Source organism: Pelobates fuscus, chromosome 4, assembly GCF_036172605.1.
Source record: "Pelobates fuscus isolate aPelFus1 chromosome 4, aPelFus1.pri, whole genome shotgun sequence".
Lineage (NCBI taxonomy): Eukaryota > Metazoa > Chordata > Amphibia > Anura > Pelobatidae > Pelobates > Pelobates fuscus.
The window spans coordinates 346,086,931-346,105,352 of record NC_086320.1 but is presented as its reverse complement, the minus strand read 5'-3'; the positions used below and the strand labels follow the sequence as shown (position 1 = coordinate 346,105,352).

The 18,422-nt window shown below is 38.8% G+C and overlaps 1 protein-coding gene across 1 annotated transcript in view; it reads right to left on the bottom strand.

The window, feature by feature from the left end:
• The window catches only part of MALRD1 (MAM and LDL receptor class A domain containing 1), a 293,099-nt gene that overhangs the window by 211,168 nt on the left and 63,509 nt on the right, over positions 1-18,422 (bottom strand). The window contains exons 7-9 of the mRNA XM_063453142.1: positions 18,254-18,363; positions 11,521-12,015; positions 4,993-5,160 (exon numbers count right to left, since the gene is read on the bottom strand). Of these exons, the coding sequence (XP_063309212.1) occupies positions 4,993-5,160; positions 11,521-12,015; positions 18,254-18,363 (773 nt within the window). The remainder of the gene's footprint in view (positions 1-4,992; positions 5,161-11,520; positions 12,016-18,253; positions 18,364-18,422) is intronic.

The window sequence follows — 18,422 nt, the reverse complement described above, 5'->3', positions numbered from 1 at the left end:
ATATAGACAACAGTAATTTGCGTCACATTTAGCCCTGTAGTTAGTGTAGGCTGCAGATAAGAGAAAATTGTAAATTTCCAAGGCATTTTGTCACTTCAGAACCACAGGGGCAACAATATGTTGGCATGCACTAATAATTACTCAGGGAATAGGCCTGTTCTGATGTTAAAGGTAAGTGCAGAGAAATAAACAATAATAAAGCATTGCATCTCGTGGTTCCATATACTGCGCAACATGGAGCTCACGATTACTGTAGGTAAGTCCTGGTTCTTCATCCGATGCCCGAAGGGTGGAGGGTGTCGCTGGCATGGTAACTGTTATGCTGATCTCCGGTGATGTCTCCCCGCCAGACCTCCCTCTCGCTGGACCCCCATGGGCCGGGTGCTGTAGCGTGGCTGCGGAGTATTGCAGGCTCATAATGGCCACAGGGCTCGGTGTTTCTGTTGTAGGGGTCAGCTCCTGTAAGTATCTTCATGATGTGTAGCCTCTTAGCCGCTTGTGTTGCAGCATTGGTCAGGGAGAGGTGCTTGGTGCTGCGCTGGTAGCCGGAATCGAGGTCAGACGCTTTTTTTGTGTGCTTTAAGGTCCCTGTGTTGCTTGTGTGCGGGTGGGAGCATGTGTTTCTCAGGGCCCTCTGGTATCTGATTTGCCTGACGGCTATTTTAGATGCTCGGGGTACCTGCTTATAATATTTGTGTCTCGCCGCTGGTCTTATCCACAAGGCCACCATTAGGTCAGCTTGTCGGTGGGTTGCCCCTCGGCTTTGCAGGGCTTTCCTGAGGCCTGCGCATAGCTGGTCAAACACTTCCATAGGGGACATGTGTGCTTTAGAGCGGTTGCTCTGTTTTGTAGATCTAGGCTGGTCGGCCATTTTGGCTGTACCTTGTGGGTCTGTTGCCCCGCCATGTCTTGTGGCTGTGTTGCACACTTTCCTTGCTGGTCTGTGTGGCCAGAGGGGACCGGGATATCACCCACCGGTCCAGGGGGGGTAGGCTGTGCTGATATTGCTTGTGGGCTCGAGCACCGAGGGGAGCGGCCATCTCCCCCCCGCCTCGGCCCCAGTAGGTCGCATTTGGATCTCCGTGTTCCCGGCTTCGGCATGCACCGGAGTGGTGTCGTGCTCAGCGGGGCACCCCTGACGTGGGTGGCGCACCCTCGAGCGATTTCGGGCTTGATAGCGCCGCTTTTGTACCGGTTTACACCCGCCGGGCCGGAGCTCGTGTCAGATGCGTCTGCACGGCTCGGTGGTCAGACTCTGCCCCCGATGCCGGTATTTTTTATCGTCTTTCCCATCACTTCATAGTATTTCTCAGGGTGAGATTTATGATTCATAGTTTGGTAATTAGCCTATTGTAATAATGTCTATAGATACACACTTGTATATTAATTTTATGATATGTCATTTTTATGCCTACCCTTTCGTCTCTGCCCTCCATCTATGCCATATTAGATTAAGGCATAGGAGAAGCCTTTTAAGGCTTGTAACTATGTCCCAAGTGTGTATCCTTTTTATAGATTAAAGTGTTATTCACAATAAGTTACAGTTACCTTCTACCTGATAAGCCGTCAGATGTAAGAGGAGTTACAGAATTCGGATGAACTGATGATTGGATGAATTGCCACTCGGATGAAAATGAATGCATGCATCTAATACCAAACATTCTAGGTTCTGCTCAAGTCACTATTAAGGCAACTACAAATGTTTACAAGCAAGCCAAGTGTTTTAATCATCCTAGAAATACACTTTCATAAAAATGTATTTAACAAAAAGATGAAAAACGCCTGATTTTAAGAGCAGGATTAATCAAGTGGGAAAATATTCAGACATTTCAGACATTTAAATATTACATAAACACTTATTTTTCTAGAAATATCAACATGTGGATTCAAATCTACAGCATTGTGATACTGCAGAGTATTATAGTACTTGAATAGTGTAGATTTTAAGCATTGATTTTAAGTTATATAGTAAATCCCTTGTGGCTTTTTATTTTTATCAACTAAATGTTGATAAATGTTGTAAAGGACAAGGTACAAAACAGATAATATGTTTCTTAACATTAAATGAAATACAAAGAAACCTTTAAAAACACAGATCATATCAGAACATTTTGAGTCGGAAAAGTGCATTGTTCTGATAAAATGTCATCAGTGTGACATCTGACATCAAGATTATCATCCAACATAGACTTATTCTAAAAAAAATATTGAATACATTACTTACAACACATGTATGTACTAATCTTAATAACTCATACTCATACAAAAGGTTATATTATTGTCAGGCATGAATATGGCATATTTGTATGTCCATGCTAAGAATAACAATAGTTTTTGTAGTAAGACTTTACTGTCTGAAATCCTAAGTGGTAATTAACATAATAGTTTACATTATTCAATTAAATTCAAAGTTTTAAAATGTGGCTAAAAATAAAGATTGTAGCCGTATTAGTTCAGTGATGTAGATGTAAAATAACAGATGAAATTTGTATCTTGTAATACCTTTTTTATTGGACTAACAGAATTTTGCAATTAAAAGCTTTCGGGAGAACCTCACTTTCTCTAGTCTAAAGCATTTCTGAGCAAAGACGACACATGGAATTCAAAGTTGGGTTGCGATACAGGAGTTAAAGCAATATGAGTGCAGATAAAACTCAAGTTTAATGGAAAATAGACACAATTCTCGCAGAGGGTCGTAAATATCTTGTGTGAAGCTATCTTGTGTATCACAACTTGACTTTTTATGTCTCCTCTTTGCCCAGAAATGCTTTAGACTTGAGAAAGGGAGGTTATCCCGAAAGCTTGTCATTAAAAAAATTCTGCTAATCCAATGAAAAAGGTATTACAAGATACAAATTTCATCTGTTATTTTACATCGGCTAAAAATAAAGATATTTTTTATATATTTTGCTTACTTATATTGTACTATATCCTATTTGTGTTATCTTTGTTTGGTTGGGTAGACTTTATGTGTCTATCCAATGTTTATACTTGTTTTTTATATGATATCAAGAATTTTAATTGAAACATTGTTTGGGAATTTTGGAATTTATATTTGAAGAACTCTAAAATATAATTGCCATTATATTGTTAAAGTTTGAAGCTGCTAAATTTGACTATATCATTGATGGTCTGGAGGCTTGCCATTTGGAGAGAGGAGGTAACAATGCCCAAATATTACATAAATAAATAAGTTAAAGCTCTCTAAAAATGATTCCTTTTTACAAGATCACCCAGATTTTTGAATCCGTTTTTAACTGGGTCTGAAAACAATCTTTAGCATGTACTGTTGGTTCCATTATCAAAACGAGGATACTTTAAATGTGTGCCCCTTTTTAATTCCATCCTGGAATTAAAAGCATGCAAAATATTCATCAGAATGTTTTGAATACCCAGAATTCCATTACCGAGTGGCAATCCATTTTATCCAACATGAAAGACATCATAAAACATGTTTTATATCACTTAATTAGTGATACATTCTCTTTGAACTGGCATTAAGAAAATCCTATTTAAAATGTTCCTATATACTTTGATGTCACATTGAATTTCATTTCTACGGAAGTTGGGAGCCTAAACTAAGTTAATCGTGCAATAATTTATGACACAGCAGAAAGGCAATATAAAGTGTGTGAACAGAAGAATAATTCTTACATCTAAGTATAATGGAGTATGTAGAGCAAAAAACAGGGCACAAGAGAATACTGAGAACAGGCAGCAGCTTAAATAGCCTGCCCTTCGGTGGGTCCCCGCTCAGTTCTCAAGCTGGTTTTAGCTCATCTTGTGCCATTAAAGAGAGAACATCTCTGAAACATATCAGACTGGTCCCACCCATACGGGCAGTCCAGATCCGAAATGCCAGCAAGTTCCCTCTGCACGAGAGATACAGCAACCCCAGACAATCGTTTCAGCCTTGTTAGGCATCATCAGTGAGGCATAACTGATATCTCTCTAGGCACCGTGAGCAAGGGGTCCACGTCTGGATTGCCCTTTAAACTTATGGAGAGCAAAAAACAGGGCGCAAGAGAGTTCTGAGAACAGGCAGCAGCTTAAATAGCCTGCCCTTCGGTGGGTCCCCGCTCAGTTCTCAAGCTGGTTTTAGCTCATCTTGTGCCATTAAAGAGAGAACATCTCTGAAACATATGAGACTGGTCCCACCCATACAGGCAGTCCAGATCCGAAATGCCAGCAAGTTTCCTCTGCACGAGAGATACAACAACCCCAGACGATCGTTTCAGCCTTGTTAGGCATCATCAGTGAGGCATAGCGGATATCTCTCTAGGCACCATAATGGAGTATGTCTTTCAAAAAATGTTGCCCTTTTTTGTTTTATACTGTTAATTATTCTAGACATTGCTTTTGCCATAATAAATATTCCTAATTTCTTAATGTGTTCTGTCTAGGCGGAAAAACTATTTTAAAAAAGAGGTTTGACACCAAACATGATATGTATTAATTTAATAGGTTAAACTATACCAAATAAGCTATGGAAACTGCCTATAAAATCATTACTCAGCTTTAGTGTGATGTCATTTTGGCTCAAAGTGTCAAGAAGGAGGTTTTTAATGCAAAATATGTCAAAAATTGTCTAATTTAATTCCATGATTTTTAATGAAATATATTGGGAAAATATCTGGCAAATGTAAGCAGCAAAGCTCCTGTAATAGTAGAGTCTAAAGGGTGTGTGTGTTTGTGTGTGTGTGTGTTCCCTGAGAAAAGAAAGTTACAAAACTACAAAAGAAATTACAAAACTACAAGTAACATACTAAAAAGACAAACATATTATAGTTGGTTTAAATGAGTGACTATGTATGATTGGTTTATGCAAAATGTTTGGTTTGCAACAAAAGTCCTTTCCTCCCCTCCTCCAAAGAAAAACGATAAATTAACTATTCTGCATATAGTATATGGGGGGGGGGGGAGTTATTGGATCTTAGGAATGTAAGATTGATGTATAATGAGAATAATTCTTTATTTTGCATACATTCTTACCTTCATGCTTTTGGAATCAGTGCTGAAATCAATGGTCGCCTTTTCCCACTGGTTACTAGATGACCCCGTAATTTGTTTGACAAGCTGCATTTGTGAACCTTCATTTTCAACATATTTTGTAAAAACTGATAATTTGGCCGTACCCTTCATTTGGTACCAAAGCCGAATCTGTAAAAAGAAATAAAGTGACAATTGTTATAACAGTAACAACTGCATATTACGAATTTTAACTATTTGTAAAAATGTAATTTTTTGTTTACGGTTATATTCTAAAAATAGCAATTGAAGAATACAATGATATTGCACTATATTTTTATTCTTGCAATCTTTTCTACACAGTGAGTTTACTTTGTACTGGAATACATATTCAGTGGCCACATTACTGGAAGCATTTAAATACCTCCCTTTTAATGCTTACATTTACATTCTACCAAATATCTACTATAAGACGATCATGTGACAGCAACAAAATGCATGGGCTACAGCAGCAGAACACCACAGCTTTCATGTCCATACTAGACAGCAAAGAACTTGTAGCTTAGGCAACAGTGGGCACAGACACACCAAAACTGGACAGTAGAAAATTACAAACATTTTGCCTGACGAATCTTGATTTCTGCTGCATCGTGCAGTTTGCAGGTTAACATTTCGGAGACAAATTTGAATCCATTATTGCATCATGCCTTGTGTTGACGATTTAGGCTTGCCTTAGTGGTGGAAAGATGTGAGGAATATTTTCTTGGCATGAATTAGGCTCCTAAATACCAACTAAGCATCATCTAAGTGCTACATCCTACAGAAATATTGTTGTTGAGCTTAGGCATCCCTTTATGGTCACAGATGGGACTTCATATTGGGACTTCCTAGGACAACTGTATGTTTAACTGCTTCATTGTCTGTTTGTTTGGTTTGAAACATCACATTTTCAACAGCTGGCCAGCTCAGTTTCGAGAGTACATTTCAATCTGGTATTTTATATAATTGTAATAACAAATCAGCTATTGTTGAAACCAAACCCAACTTAAATTGTCCAATGTCCCGCATAGATGACTTGGATTTTTTTCCTTAGTATAACTATCTGGCATCATGTCAATTGGCATTAAATAACCGGCAAAGAATGTGAAACGATGGTCTTAATCCAGGAAACAGAAAGATTTTGTGAGCTGAAAACCTAAATTGAGGCTCAAATAGATAATTTAGATACAATCTCCAATCCAGGCAATTTTAGAATTGTTTTCAGATTATGGTTTGAAATATATTTACTTCCAAACTTGTATACACAAATAAAGCTTTCAACTAAGGTTAGATTAAATGAAAGCCTTGATACCCCTGGCGTGCAAAATTACTGCTTTGCATCTTTCATGTGGTCAAATGTCATATTAGTGTCTTCCTGCAAGCGTGCAATTTCTGTTAGAAATCTCACTTAGAGTACTACAGAGAAAATTTGTGGCAAGTGCTTGCAATAAGACAATGTTACAACCATCAACAGACACGTTTTATGTGAAAGGTGGTTACAGAATACTAATCAGTTATGTAACGTTAAGGCAGTGACAGCTCATCTACCAGTCAAATCAGTCAAGTCTTGAAAAAGTATTTTTAACAAGATGCCATTCTGCTTTATATTGCCTATTAATATTAATATGAATTGTATTGCAAAAGGCTGCAGAAATCTTGTGAATATAGATTTTATTTTTTATTAATTCACCCTCTATGTCCTTTTGTGTTTGTTTCGAATAAGTTAAAGAACAGTTGACTTCCCAGTTACGTAAGGTAAATGTTATGGCTTGCAAGGTGAGATCGGAAAGAGCATGTCTAATTATGCTGAAATAGAAGCTGCATGTGCACATCACAAGATATGCATGAGAATATTAATAAAGTTGTGAAGAGAATAAGCGCGTAGAGATTGATGCAACTGAAAAGGAAAGTAAAATTTTATAGCAGAAGTGTACACAAATTGTATTTGTTTTTATAATTAATTTTCCAGATGACCTTTAATTAAGCATCGATTCAATGTTCTGTATGTGTTTTAATATTCTGGGGAGTGATATTGCATAAATAACAAGCTTGATTATTATTTAAAAAAAATATTGTTTTTCATACTTGTTTTATTTAATGATGAGAAAGAGAGAGAAATAGAGAGAGAGAGAGAGAGAGAGAGAGAGAGAGAACAGACAGATACATTATATATTTAGGATAGGGCACCATATGGGTAGCTGAGTCTCTGCACTCTTTCAATTAAAAACGTATTGACTTACAGATTTGTAATTTATGGCTAGTGTGTAACACTATCATATTTGTATGTATTTGTATGATAATATAATATTTATATAATACAGTGTCCAATGACCATATCTTCATTTTTTAAAATGTATTTATTTATACAAACACAGATTAATTTAATTTTTATTGTACAAACTACATTATGTCAAAATCAGGGAAAGAGGTGATTTAATGCTAATGATATCTAACATGCAACTTAGTAGCTATTGTTATTGTCCTCTTTAGGACATTATTTTCAAGTTTTGTGCATGTTTTTAAATTTCTTGTCTTATCTACACTTCAAATAAAAATCCACCAAGGGTATCCAGCTATCGTTGAGAGGGATTACTTTTCTCACTGTGTTAAACACTATTCTTTGATACCTAGACAAAAGTAACTATAAAGGCATTTCATATCCCTGAAGACAAAGTACAGGTGTCAATGACTGTATGAGATCTGAACACAGCCTTACGTATAAATGTAGTTTCCTTGCTACTGTTTTACCGTTCGACTCAACTCAAAATCAAGCTGACTTCCTACATAGTTACTTTTGCTTTCTTTTTTCCATTGATGAGATAAAAAATGAACCATATTCTTCATTCCTATGATTCCTTCAATTCTATACTTCTGTGATTACCTTCAGTATCTAACCTTCCATGTTCTCAACCTTCCCTCACCTTGATTTTTAATTGTCACTTGGTATCTATTATTTTCTTGCTTTCTATCTGTTCTGTTTTCTGACCTTGGTCAGTTTGACATTGTTTTGTCTCGTCCTTTCAATTTAAATTCAAAACAAATCTGCTCCAGCAATCTTTCTTCAGATATTGCGAACTAACCACCCTTACCTCTCAAAACATTTAGAGTCCAATTCCTGCTTTTCACTCTGTGAACTGAATAACGTACTGAAAAAAAATGCATAATGTAAAACGTTAACGCTACATTTCTAGAAACTCCTGAACATTAATGTTTACCATCGACTTCTTTTGCATGTCCTACCACTGGACATTCAGAGATGGCAAAGCAGTAAACTTTGTGTTAAGGAGCTAAGTAACTGCTTCTGTCTTTATCTTCTATATCTTTAAAAAAAACTTAAATTTCTCCACTTAAAACTTGGATCAGAGGTGGATTTAGAAATAAAGGTTCCTATACCATAATTCCATTTTTATGTTTTCATCTAATGACAATCCTCCATTCAGTCCTCAAACTGTAGTACAATGGTAAATGCACATTTTGGCCAACTCTGCTCTGAAGGATACTTTTGGAAATGTAATAAAATGACCACAATGTCCATCGGGAGCAGTATATTTTGTTTAAAATTGCTGCATTAATGGTTTTTTTTAAATCCATATATTTTATGGGTTTCATGATATGTTCATCTGTGAAGCTTGGTGATATGCACTAGGGGCTGGGTTCTCTTGGTCTCTTTGCGTATAATTCCTCCACTGAAGACTATGAGGATATTGGTATTCAGTAAGAAGACTAAACAAGTACTCTACTAAGAGAACCCAGGCTCATACGTCTAAAAATAAGAAGACACCAAATTCCACTACAGAACCTGACTAGAACAGCAACACCTATTGCAGGTAGATAGATACAATCAGGTTCACACTTGCCGTAAGCTTACATAAACAGTGCAATGGCGAATGTTGTGTTGATAAATTACTTTACAATGTGACACCTTAGAGTAAGATATACCCAATGAGTCAAGTCATTAAATGTGTACATTGCAAGAGCTGCCCCATTTAGTTGTAAGCGTTATTATTGTGAAAAAAATAATTCAAGGCCAACAACAGCTAACCTGAAAAGTATTACGAAAAGTAGATGAGATAACGGAACAGTTCTGTCATCATTGCTAACATACTTACAACATGAAAGTCATTGATCTTTGTAGGCAACGCGGTCCACTGAGTTCCAAACTGACAGTAGAAGCACTGTCAGCTTAATAACTCTTTACTGGGAGCTCCATGATGAGCTGCTACATCCAAACAGCCACATAAAAAGCTAAAATCATCTTCTATAATATTGTATCGCTCACTGCCTTTGGAATTTGAAGCAGTGAAATGATGGTCTCTGTAAAGAAGAATTCTTTAGATTTTGCAATTTCTGGATGAGTCTGGGTTTTGATGGATCCATGCAAAATACTACCTGTTTCCACAGTGCCAATTCTAAAGCTTGCTAATGATTAATTAATGGTTTTGGTGTATTGACCATGATTTAGACTAGGCTCCATAGTTCCATCAAATTGACATATTAATGCAGCAGAATTCTTTGACATACTAGATGATTTAGTTTTTTTTAAAAAGCCTTTCTTTATGTTCTATTATGAAACTGCTGATGCCCAAATAGAGATTTGTATTTATATGCTTTCTCAACGTACTAATTGACTGACCTGCTTTGAGCCCTTCAACAACTCCATCACCAAGCTTTTGGATTACTTTGATTAAGGATGTCTATTTTTTTTTTTTTATTCTTTATTTTTGTTGTGCATGGTTTGACAAAATGATATACGCTGCCACAACAGCAAACATAATCACAGTAATATCCATACATATGTGGCATTGAGGTGAAAGCACATTTTTTAAACATTTTTAAACGTGGTAAGACTATCTAGCGATATATGACATGCAAGTGTCAGCGTTAGTAGGTATACGAATAGAAAAATTATAATGTTTATAAACGTCAGAACAAAAGATATAATAACATGCTACTAAGCTGGTTATGTTAGTTATGCTAACCCAGTTGTGCACACTTTTAAGCTACTTATAGAGAGGTTGATCATGGTGAATACATGCAGTTTGCATATGTCTGATATCTCTAAGAAAATGTGTCGTCTGGGTAGGTTAAGTGATCAGCGTTTACCTATGCGTAGTTAACTGCGCTAGTGCACAGCTTAGACAGACATTATGAACAGTTTTAATTAACAGCATGCAGGATTAACTTCAATAGGCTACATTAGCTGACTTTTAAATATGATTAATTCCCTATTTTTCGCGACTCACATGGGATAACAACATTTGTTCAGGAAGCGTACATTTTGAAAAGGTATCATTTAAACAGAGCTTTGAGGCGTGAGAGTATACATCATAAGAGTGTCAGTGAGTAGAGGTATTTTCATTATATTTGAACATTTAAGGTCGCATTAGGTGGACGACATAGTTTAACATGAAAGTATATGGCATGCGATTACTATTTAAGCTAGTTTGCGTATTAAAAACATATTATAACATCAACATCAGTTGTCTGTCTCAGGGAGGTCAGGCTTGAAAATTTTGCAGGACATTGTGCATATTAACAGCTGTCTCATGGGACCTAACTGGTATGGTTTGTCCCTGTTACGCTGACTGTCGGTGTTGTCCCTATGAGGCAGCCGCCTGCGCGGAATAAGGTCCAGAAAAGAAAAGCATTAAAAGCTTAACACAACATAAACAACCAAACTAGTAACATTACTTGAGTCTCTTGCTACCTCCTCATCATATCTGGGTGGTCGCCGACATTGTAAGCTCAGTGCGGGTCGGAGAGGGCCCCGTGTTACATGGTATATTTGTTCCCGTTAGGGTATCCCGTCCCCCGCCATTGGTTAAACAGTGTAAAACCTGACACGTCCCGACATACTAGGTGCTACTTTCATGTAGCGGTTTCAGCCAAGGATAGGCCGTATTAGTCCCGGTGTCCCTATGTCGTGATCGCAGCATACGTCTCCGGCGTGGAACTCAGGGGGATGAATGGGACGCTCTTGTCCGGGTCCCATACATGAGTGCGGTTGGGAGAGCTGCTAGTGTCCGTAGTAGCTGGTTCCGCCGAGGTCAGCAGCTCTTGAGGTAAGTCCAGGAGCTGGAGGAATGCCGGGGAGTCTTGGGCGTCCTGTATGGTGTGAAAGTCCTTTCCCCGTGTGACTGATAGTGTCCTATGGGGTCGCCAACGGTATTCTACCTTGTGGGCACGAAGGATCGTAGTAAGTGGCTTCAGCGTTCTTCGCCAGGCTAGTGTGCTGTTAGATAGATCCGAGTAGAGCGATATGTCCATGTTTTCAAATCAGAAGGGGGATTTGGTTTGAAAAGCTGACAAAATCGCCGTTCTGTGCCCACTGCTGCGGAGGCTCAGGATAACATCCCGTGTGGCGTTGGTCGGTGCGTTCGGTGGTTTAGGGATTCGGAAGATCCCTTCTGGTGTGATCTTTGCACGATTTCCCTGTGGTAGGATAGTGAGGAGCAGCCAATCAATTAAAAGAGGTAGGTCGGCCTCGGCAATGTCCTCACGTACTCCCCTTACTTTTATGTTGGACGCCCGTCTAGCGTCTTCAAGCGCCGCGAGGCGCTGGTCGAGTTGCCGGTTCTGTTTATCCAGGCCTTGTATTGTGTGTCGTAACGTTGTTATGTCTTGAGTGTGGGTCAGGGACGAGCCCTCCAATTTGGAGATGCGGCCTGTCAGGCCCTGCAGGTCTGCTCGGAGCGTCTTGATCTCTTCATGGAAGCTTTTTTTTAAGTCCACCATGAGCGCTTTCATGACCATAACAGTGATCGGTCCTTCATCCGCCTCTTTGCCACTTTGTCGTGCCTTCTGCTGTGGGTCTGGGGTCAGCAGGTATCCCCCTTCGTCGTCAGAAATGTCTTCGGAAAAATCCGAACACCCGCCATGCTGGGCCGCCATGATAGTCTCGGAGGCGCCTCGTGCTTGCATCCACATCTCTCCGATTGTGAGACCTGATGGGGGTTTGTGTGGTACCGATTTCTTCCCCTTTCTCCCCATTTTGTCTTGGGGTGTTTGCTGGCAGGTAAGGATAAAAGTGGGGTAAATTTTTCTGCTTTTCGCCATTTTGAGATCGGAGCTCTCTTTGCATGCGACTAGTCTCTTCAGCGTTCAGGCTCCGCCCTCCTGGATGTCTATTTTTAAGATCTAATTCTAATTCTATTAAGCTGTTTGTGAGCTAAATTCCTTAACTTTAAAGGGACATTATAAGCACTTTAACAACTTCATCGTATTGACTCTTCAAAACCAAATTTAAACTAAATAGAAGGCTGCAAAGCCCAGCTTCAAGCCACACCTCCAAGCCCTCTGGGTATGAATGCTTTGAATCTTACTTCCAAACTCTCATACGATGTACACGTGGTGTCACACACACATGCACAGTGCAGTCACCATCACCCATAGAGAATCATTGAATACAATCATTCTCTATGGAGGAATTGTAGTTGCATTGCACTTCACAATGCTCCTGCAGGAGAAGCATTGGATTGGCCCGTCATCCCGGAGGCCCGCCTCCAGGATGCGGCAATGCCGAGGAGGACTCAGCACTGGAGGTCAGATGAGTGATTCTTTTATATGTATTCCTATATTTTTTTTTCTTTTTTAAAGATGGATGGGCGTAAACTATTTAGGGACATCAGGACTGTAACATTAGGAATACACATACATACACACACTTTATTAAACAAAATAAAAGTAATGCTGTTGTTCGTTTAACGATTGTCATTGCCAGTTTGATAATTGGAGATCATCACCCAGAGTTGTAGAACTGGTGCTATTATTACTGTAGAATAATACAATTCTGAGGGTTTAAAAGTTTTTGTTTGGTAACTGTGAATGGCAGATGTAGGGAGGCCCTACATCGCTGTAGAAAATATATTAAAGAACGTGTCTACATTCATCAAAATATATTTTCTTGTGCAGTTCTTGTCCTTATTGTAATTAGAAAAGCAAACAGCAGGCACACGATATACACAGGGAAGATTTGGCTTTGCCTCTGAATACTCTGACAACATATAACCTCTTTATTTCAAAATGAATAATTTACAATATTCACTCAACAATCACAGATTTCTTGGGGGGAAAAAAGGAAACCCCTACTGATTATTAAAATTGCTTGGTTCCATTAAATTCTCCCCTACTAATATTTTCAATAGAGATTCAAGGCCAGTGGATTATGTTTGTTTTCACACCGTGAGCAGCCATTCCACACACAAATAAAAACACTGAAGAACTATTGTACGTAAAATAGTAAATAGGACCTGGCATTCACCTGAATTTGTTTTCTTTATTTTTCCAAATCTAGATAAATTATTTATTTGAATAATTTTGCCACTGTGGGATACATTGTAGTTACTATTTAAACACTCGCTTGTTAAGTGCATCACAATTTACATCAAAACCAATCGCTTTTTTTTACATTTTTAATATGGATTGAAACATGTTAAAATGTATACAAACATGTTTTTTTTTGTTTTTTCTTACAAACAGTCATGTACCAAGTAAACCCAGTATAGGCTGTTGCGTGTTATCATTTGATAGCATCGGTAACAGGTTGTATATAGGCCCATGCATATCTCATTTCAAATAATGCAACTATAAACAGTGCATCATGTGCTGTGAAACAGTAAGTATTACCCTTGCAAGACTGCCATTGAGGTGAGAAAGAGTGGTGATACTTAGTTTCCAAACTACTGAGTCTCCTGTTTTTTACAGTTGGCTTCCCCATATTTCCAGCTTGAACCATTCAATGTTGATATTGGGACCACCTCTTTCTGTCAGATATCAACTTTATTATATAGGAAGATGGAAAACATGATATACATCAAAAGTGGTGTTCTGAGACAATCACAATGCTTTCACACAGGAAAGCATTGTATTGGCTGAGACTGTCAAGCCAGCACAAGCCAAAGACAGCCCTGGCCAATCAGCATCTCCTCTTAGGGATGTATTGAATCAATATATAGACAAGTTCATTTTTAGACCTGTACCTGTTAGTGTCTTTGAAAAACATCTTAATAATCTAAAAATGAAAAACCAGTCCGGACATGACCAAATTCCAACAATGCTGTTGAAGCTCAGTGCACCGGCAATTGCTAAACCCGTCGCAACTCTAATTAATGAATCCTTTGTGTCTGGATACATATCCAAACTTTGGAAGACTGCATGAGTAGTGCCTATCCATAAAAGTGGTGACACTACTTTGGTTTCTAACTATCGCCCTATATCATTGCTCCCGGTATTGTCAAAAATCTTAGAAAAATGTGTCCATACGCAACTATGTGAGTATTACCAACAATCAAACTATCTGACCCCTGATCAATCGGGCTTTTGACAGAATCACTCCACTACAACTGCCCTCTTAAAAGTTTGCAATGACATCCAAACTGGCATGGAACAAGGAGACCTAACTGGAGCTTTTTTCCTTGATTTTGTTAAGGCCTTTGACACAGTAGACCACGACATTCTACTGCACAAACTCAAAAACTCAGATATTGGTGATCATTCGCTAAACTGGTTTTGATCGTATGTATCGGATCACTCGCAATATGTGTCCATTTCTGACAGAGAATCCCTCCCTCTCCCAGTCACGTGTGGTGTTCCCCAAGGTTCCATTCTCGGCCCCCTACTATTTTCATTATTTATAAATGATCTGCCTAATGTCTGCAAATCCTCAAATGTACACATGTACGCAGATGACACGGTAATCTATGTGAGCAATTCCGATCTACCGCAGCTTGAGGCTGTACTCCAAGACCAGTTTACAGAGGTAGGAAAGTGGATCGCAAAAAAACAAACTGTTCCTGAACACTGACAAAACTGTCACAATGATCTTTGGAACAGTACCTAAATTACACAAATTACACAATTCCCACCTATCCATCAAAACAATTTCAAATGGCACACTGACCGCAGTCCACTCTTTCAAATACTTGGGTATGATGTTAGACCCCAATCTATCTTTTGGCCTGCACATAGAAAAGCTTGCATCTAAACTTTATCCAAAACTAGGTGCCCTGTACAGAAACAAATCCTGCTTAAGCCCTTCAGTAAAGGAAAAGATTGTACAGCAAATGCTGATGCCAATCATTGATTATGGGGATGTAGTAAATGCATCTGCATCGCAATCCCACATTAATAAACTCAACACATACAGCTGACTGAAGAAGCTCTATTTTGAGAGTGAAACGCGTATTGGCCATTTTAAAGGACTTTTATTGAGAACTTTTTTAAAGATATATTTATTTTTTGCTTTTAAATTTGTTGTATATCAATAAATTTGTTACTTTTTCAAATTTTTCTCAAGTCCTTTTTGGAGCCTCCAAGGGATCTTCATAGGGGTAGTACCATCCCCACTTGAATTGGTACAATACTTATATACCTAGAGCCGGGACCCACAGGCTCAGGACCAGGTGAGCACCTCATTTATTCACCTATAATTGTGTTTCTCCACTGCCAAAATCTACACATTGGTCCATTCTCTTGTATGTCTTTGAGAACTCATCCAAGCTGAAGTAGAAGGGTGGTGCTACCATTATAAGCACACAAGCCGTAATACGGAGCCAGTGTTTTCCATATACAGGCTCCTTAAAATGTGAGTGTATATGTTCACCACAATATAACCATTATTGCTGCATTGCCACTTTATATACCATCTGCACTATATTGTATTCCTTTGTATTTCTAACATGTACCTGATACTGCATCATTGAATGAATTAACGTTGGGTAAGCTGTATATGTTTTTTGAGCGCTCCACTTATAGGTGTTGGTCTCTTGTCACTTACACCGCACTATAATTTACATATCTGTTTAGTGGAATTGAGGATATTTCCACACAAGTGTATAGAGCTGCTTGCAAATCATTTTTCACCTCTTAAAGCATTTTTGTTACACACATCCCTCCGTAAAAAGAGGTAACCTGTGACATTGTATAACTCGTTCTGCCGATTTGTGCTACAATGTAATTACAGGACCCACCATCGCGACATGCTAAAAGAACTAAACTGGCTGTCGCTGGAATCCAGACGCACCCTTCATCTTTCCAGCCTTGTGTTTAAGAGCTTTTCTGGGAAACTCCCACCCTACCTGAACGCAATGCTTTCCCCGGCTGTTCCCACTTCCTATAACCTCCGATCCAGTACCAACACTTTACTTAGTCTACCTCAATACAAAAAGAAAGCAGCCCGATCCTCCTTCTCCTACAGAGCACCGCATTTGTGGAATGTCCTCCCGCACAAATTAAAATCTTCCCTAAGCTTAAAGTCCTTTTAGAGATCCCTCTCTACATACCTCAAAACAGAATGCACCTGTCATGGTTGATTATATATTTCCTACCTGTTCTATGTTAAATGTTGTATATATTGTATATTAATATTGTTTTTGTATTTTATTGTACACTAACTGTAACAATGCAATGATTTGTGGACCCAGGACATACTTGAAAACAAGATAAATCTCAATGTATCTTTCCTGGTAAAATATTTTAGAACTAAATAAATATGAGGAAAGTTTAGTGTCTCCATGCAGAGGTTGGGAATGTCAGCCAAACTGTGCAGCACTGCCCCAGGAAGCACCTCCAGCAGCCATATAAGGTGTGGACAGTGGAGGTGCCCCTAGGCTGTGATGCAAACAATGCATTTTCTCTGAAAGCACAGCATTTACTGCAAAAAGCCTTAAAGCAGGGACGTATTAGACGTGAGGCAAACAAGGCATTTGCCTTGGGCGCTCATTTTTCAGGGGGCGTCAAAAAACACCGCCACCAAATGCCCAGGGCAAATGCCTTGTTAGCCTGGCGGCTAACAGTCCAGGCAGGCGGTTGTCCGGCTAAAAATCCATGCGGGCAGGCGGCGCTGGCTGACGTCATATTCCGGCTCACGGCATCACTCTGCGGTGCACAAGGGAGCTGAGCAGAGAGCTCACTAATCAGTTCTCCCTCGCCAGCGCCGCCCGCCCGCATGGATTTTTAGCCGGACAACCGCCTGCATGCCTGCTTCCCTTCCTGTGAAAAGCCCCACTGGAGGCTGGGTGGATTTATACTAAAAAATACAAATAAAAGTAATCGGTTAATGTTTGGGGTGGAGTAGAGTGGGGAAGGGAGGGAGGCTCTCAGTGTGTGTATGTCTGAGTGATTGTGTATGTATGTCTGAGTGATTGTGTGTGTCTGGCTGTCAGTGTATGTATGTCTGCCAGTGTGTATGTGAGTGATTGTATATGTATGTCAGTCAGTGTGTATGTGAGTGATTGTGTATGTATGTCTGTCAGTGTCTATGTGAGTGATTGTGTGTGCCTGGCTGTCAGTGTGTATGTGAGTGATTGTGTATGTCTGTCAGTGTGTATGTGAGTGATTGTGCAGTGTGTATGTCTGGCTGTCAGTGTGTGTATGTGAGTGTGTGTGAATGTCTGTCACTGTGTGGCTGTCTGTCAGTGAGTGAGAGAGTGTGTGTGTGTCTGCAGGGACATGTCTTCCGCGAGGCAAACAAAAAAAGCCGCCCTCCAAATGCCCAGGCATATCCCTTGCTTGCCTCGCGTCCTGGGGGGATCAAGAGCTGGTCATTTCTCCTGGAAATAATTTAAAACCGTTACCTGATTTTTGTAGTTCATTTTAATTTTTGTAGTTCATTTTAATTTTTTTAAATGCACAAATGTCATTGTTTTTACTTCTCTCATTCCAGAATGTTGTCCACTTACAAAATTATATTAATCATAGGTTAGGCAGTGCATCATTATATATTTTTTTATTTCAGACTTTTCTACATTCAGTTGTGGTTGTTCATATATTACAAATAATAATTGTAATAATTCTCTGATTATTCGTTTTTCATCTTAAAGGACAAGTGTCACCACAGAACAACACTACTTGATTTAAAAAAAAAATCCTTTCAAAATTTGATGAAAGGTTTATTATGTTAAAAAAAAATTTAAAGTGACAGTTTTCCTTAAAACTTAGCAGTAACACTTTGGTCCTTCATAATTCTGTACCAATAGTCTATTAATTATTTACCTAGTAAATCATATGCACTTGAACAAATGTATCCCTTATGTTAGACTGACTGGTGTGAAATCAGTTTGGAATCCAAAGTCAATGAAGCGGCAATAGACTTTAATCTGAAACTGATTACAAAGTGGAAAATTACAATTGTGAAAGTATGGGAGATTTTGGAATATTTGGTAGGAAAAAAAAACTGGACCTTGTTTCAATATGTAAATGTATTATTTATGGAGAAGCTGATAATAAATTCTTAGTTATAAATGCATACCTGGCAACCAGCATTAGTATCTGAAGGTTTCACACTAAAAGAGGTTTCCAGCCACGATGATGAGAGCGTGTTGTCTTCCACCAAACTCGAACTGAAGTAGATGAATTGTCCTAAGAAAATGAAAAATATTAATGACAAAGATTGGTAAGAATAGCTAAAAGGGTAAACA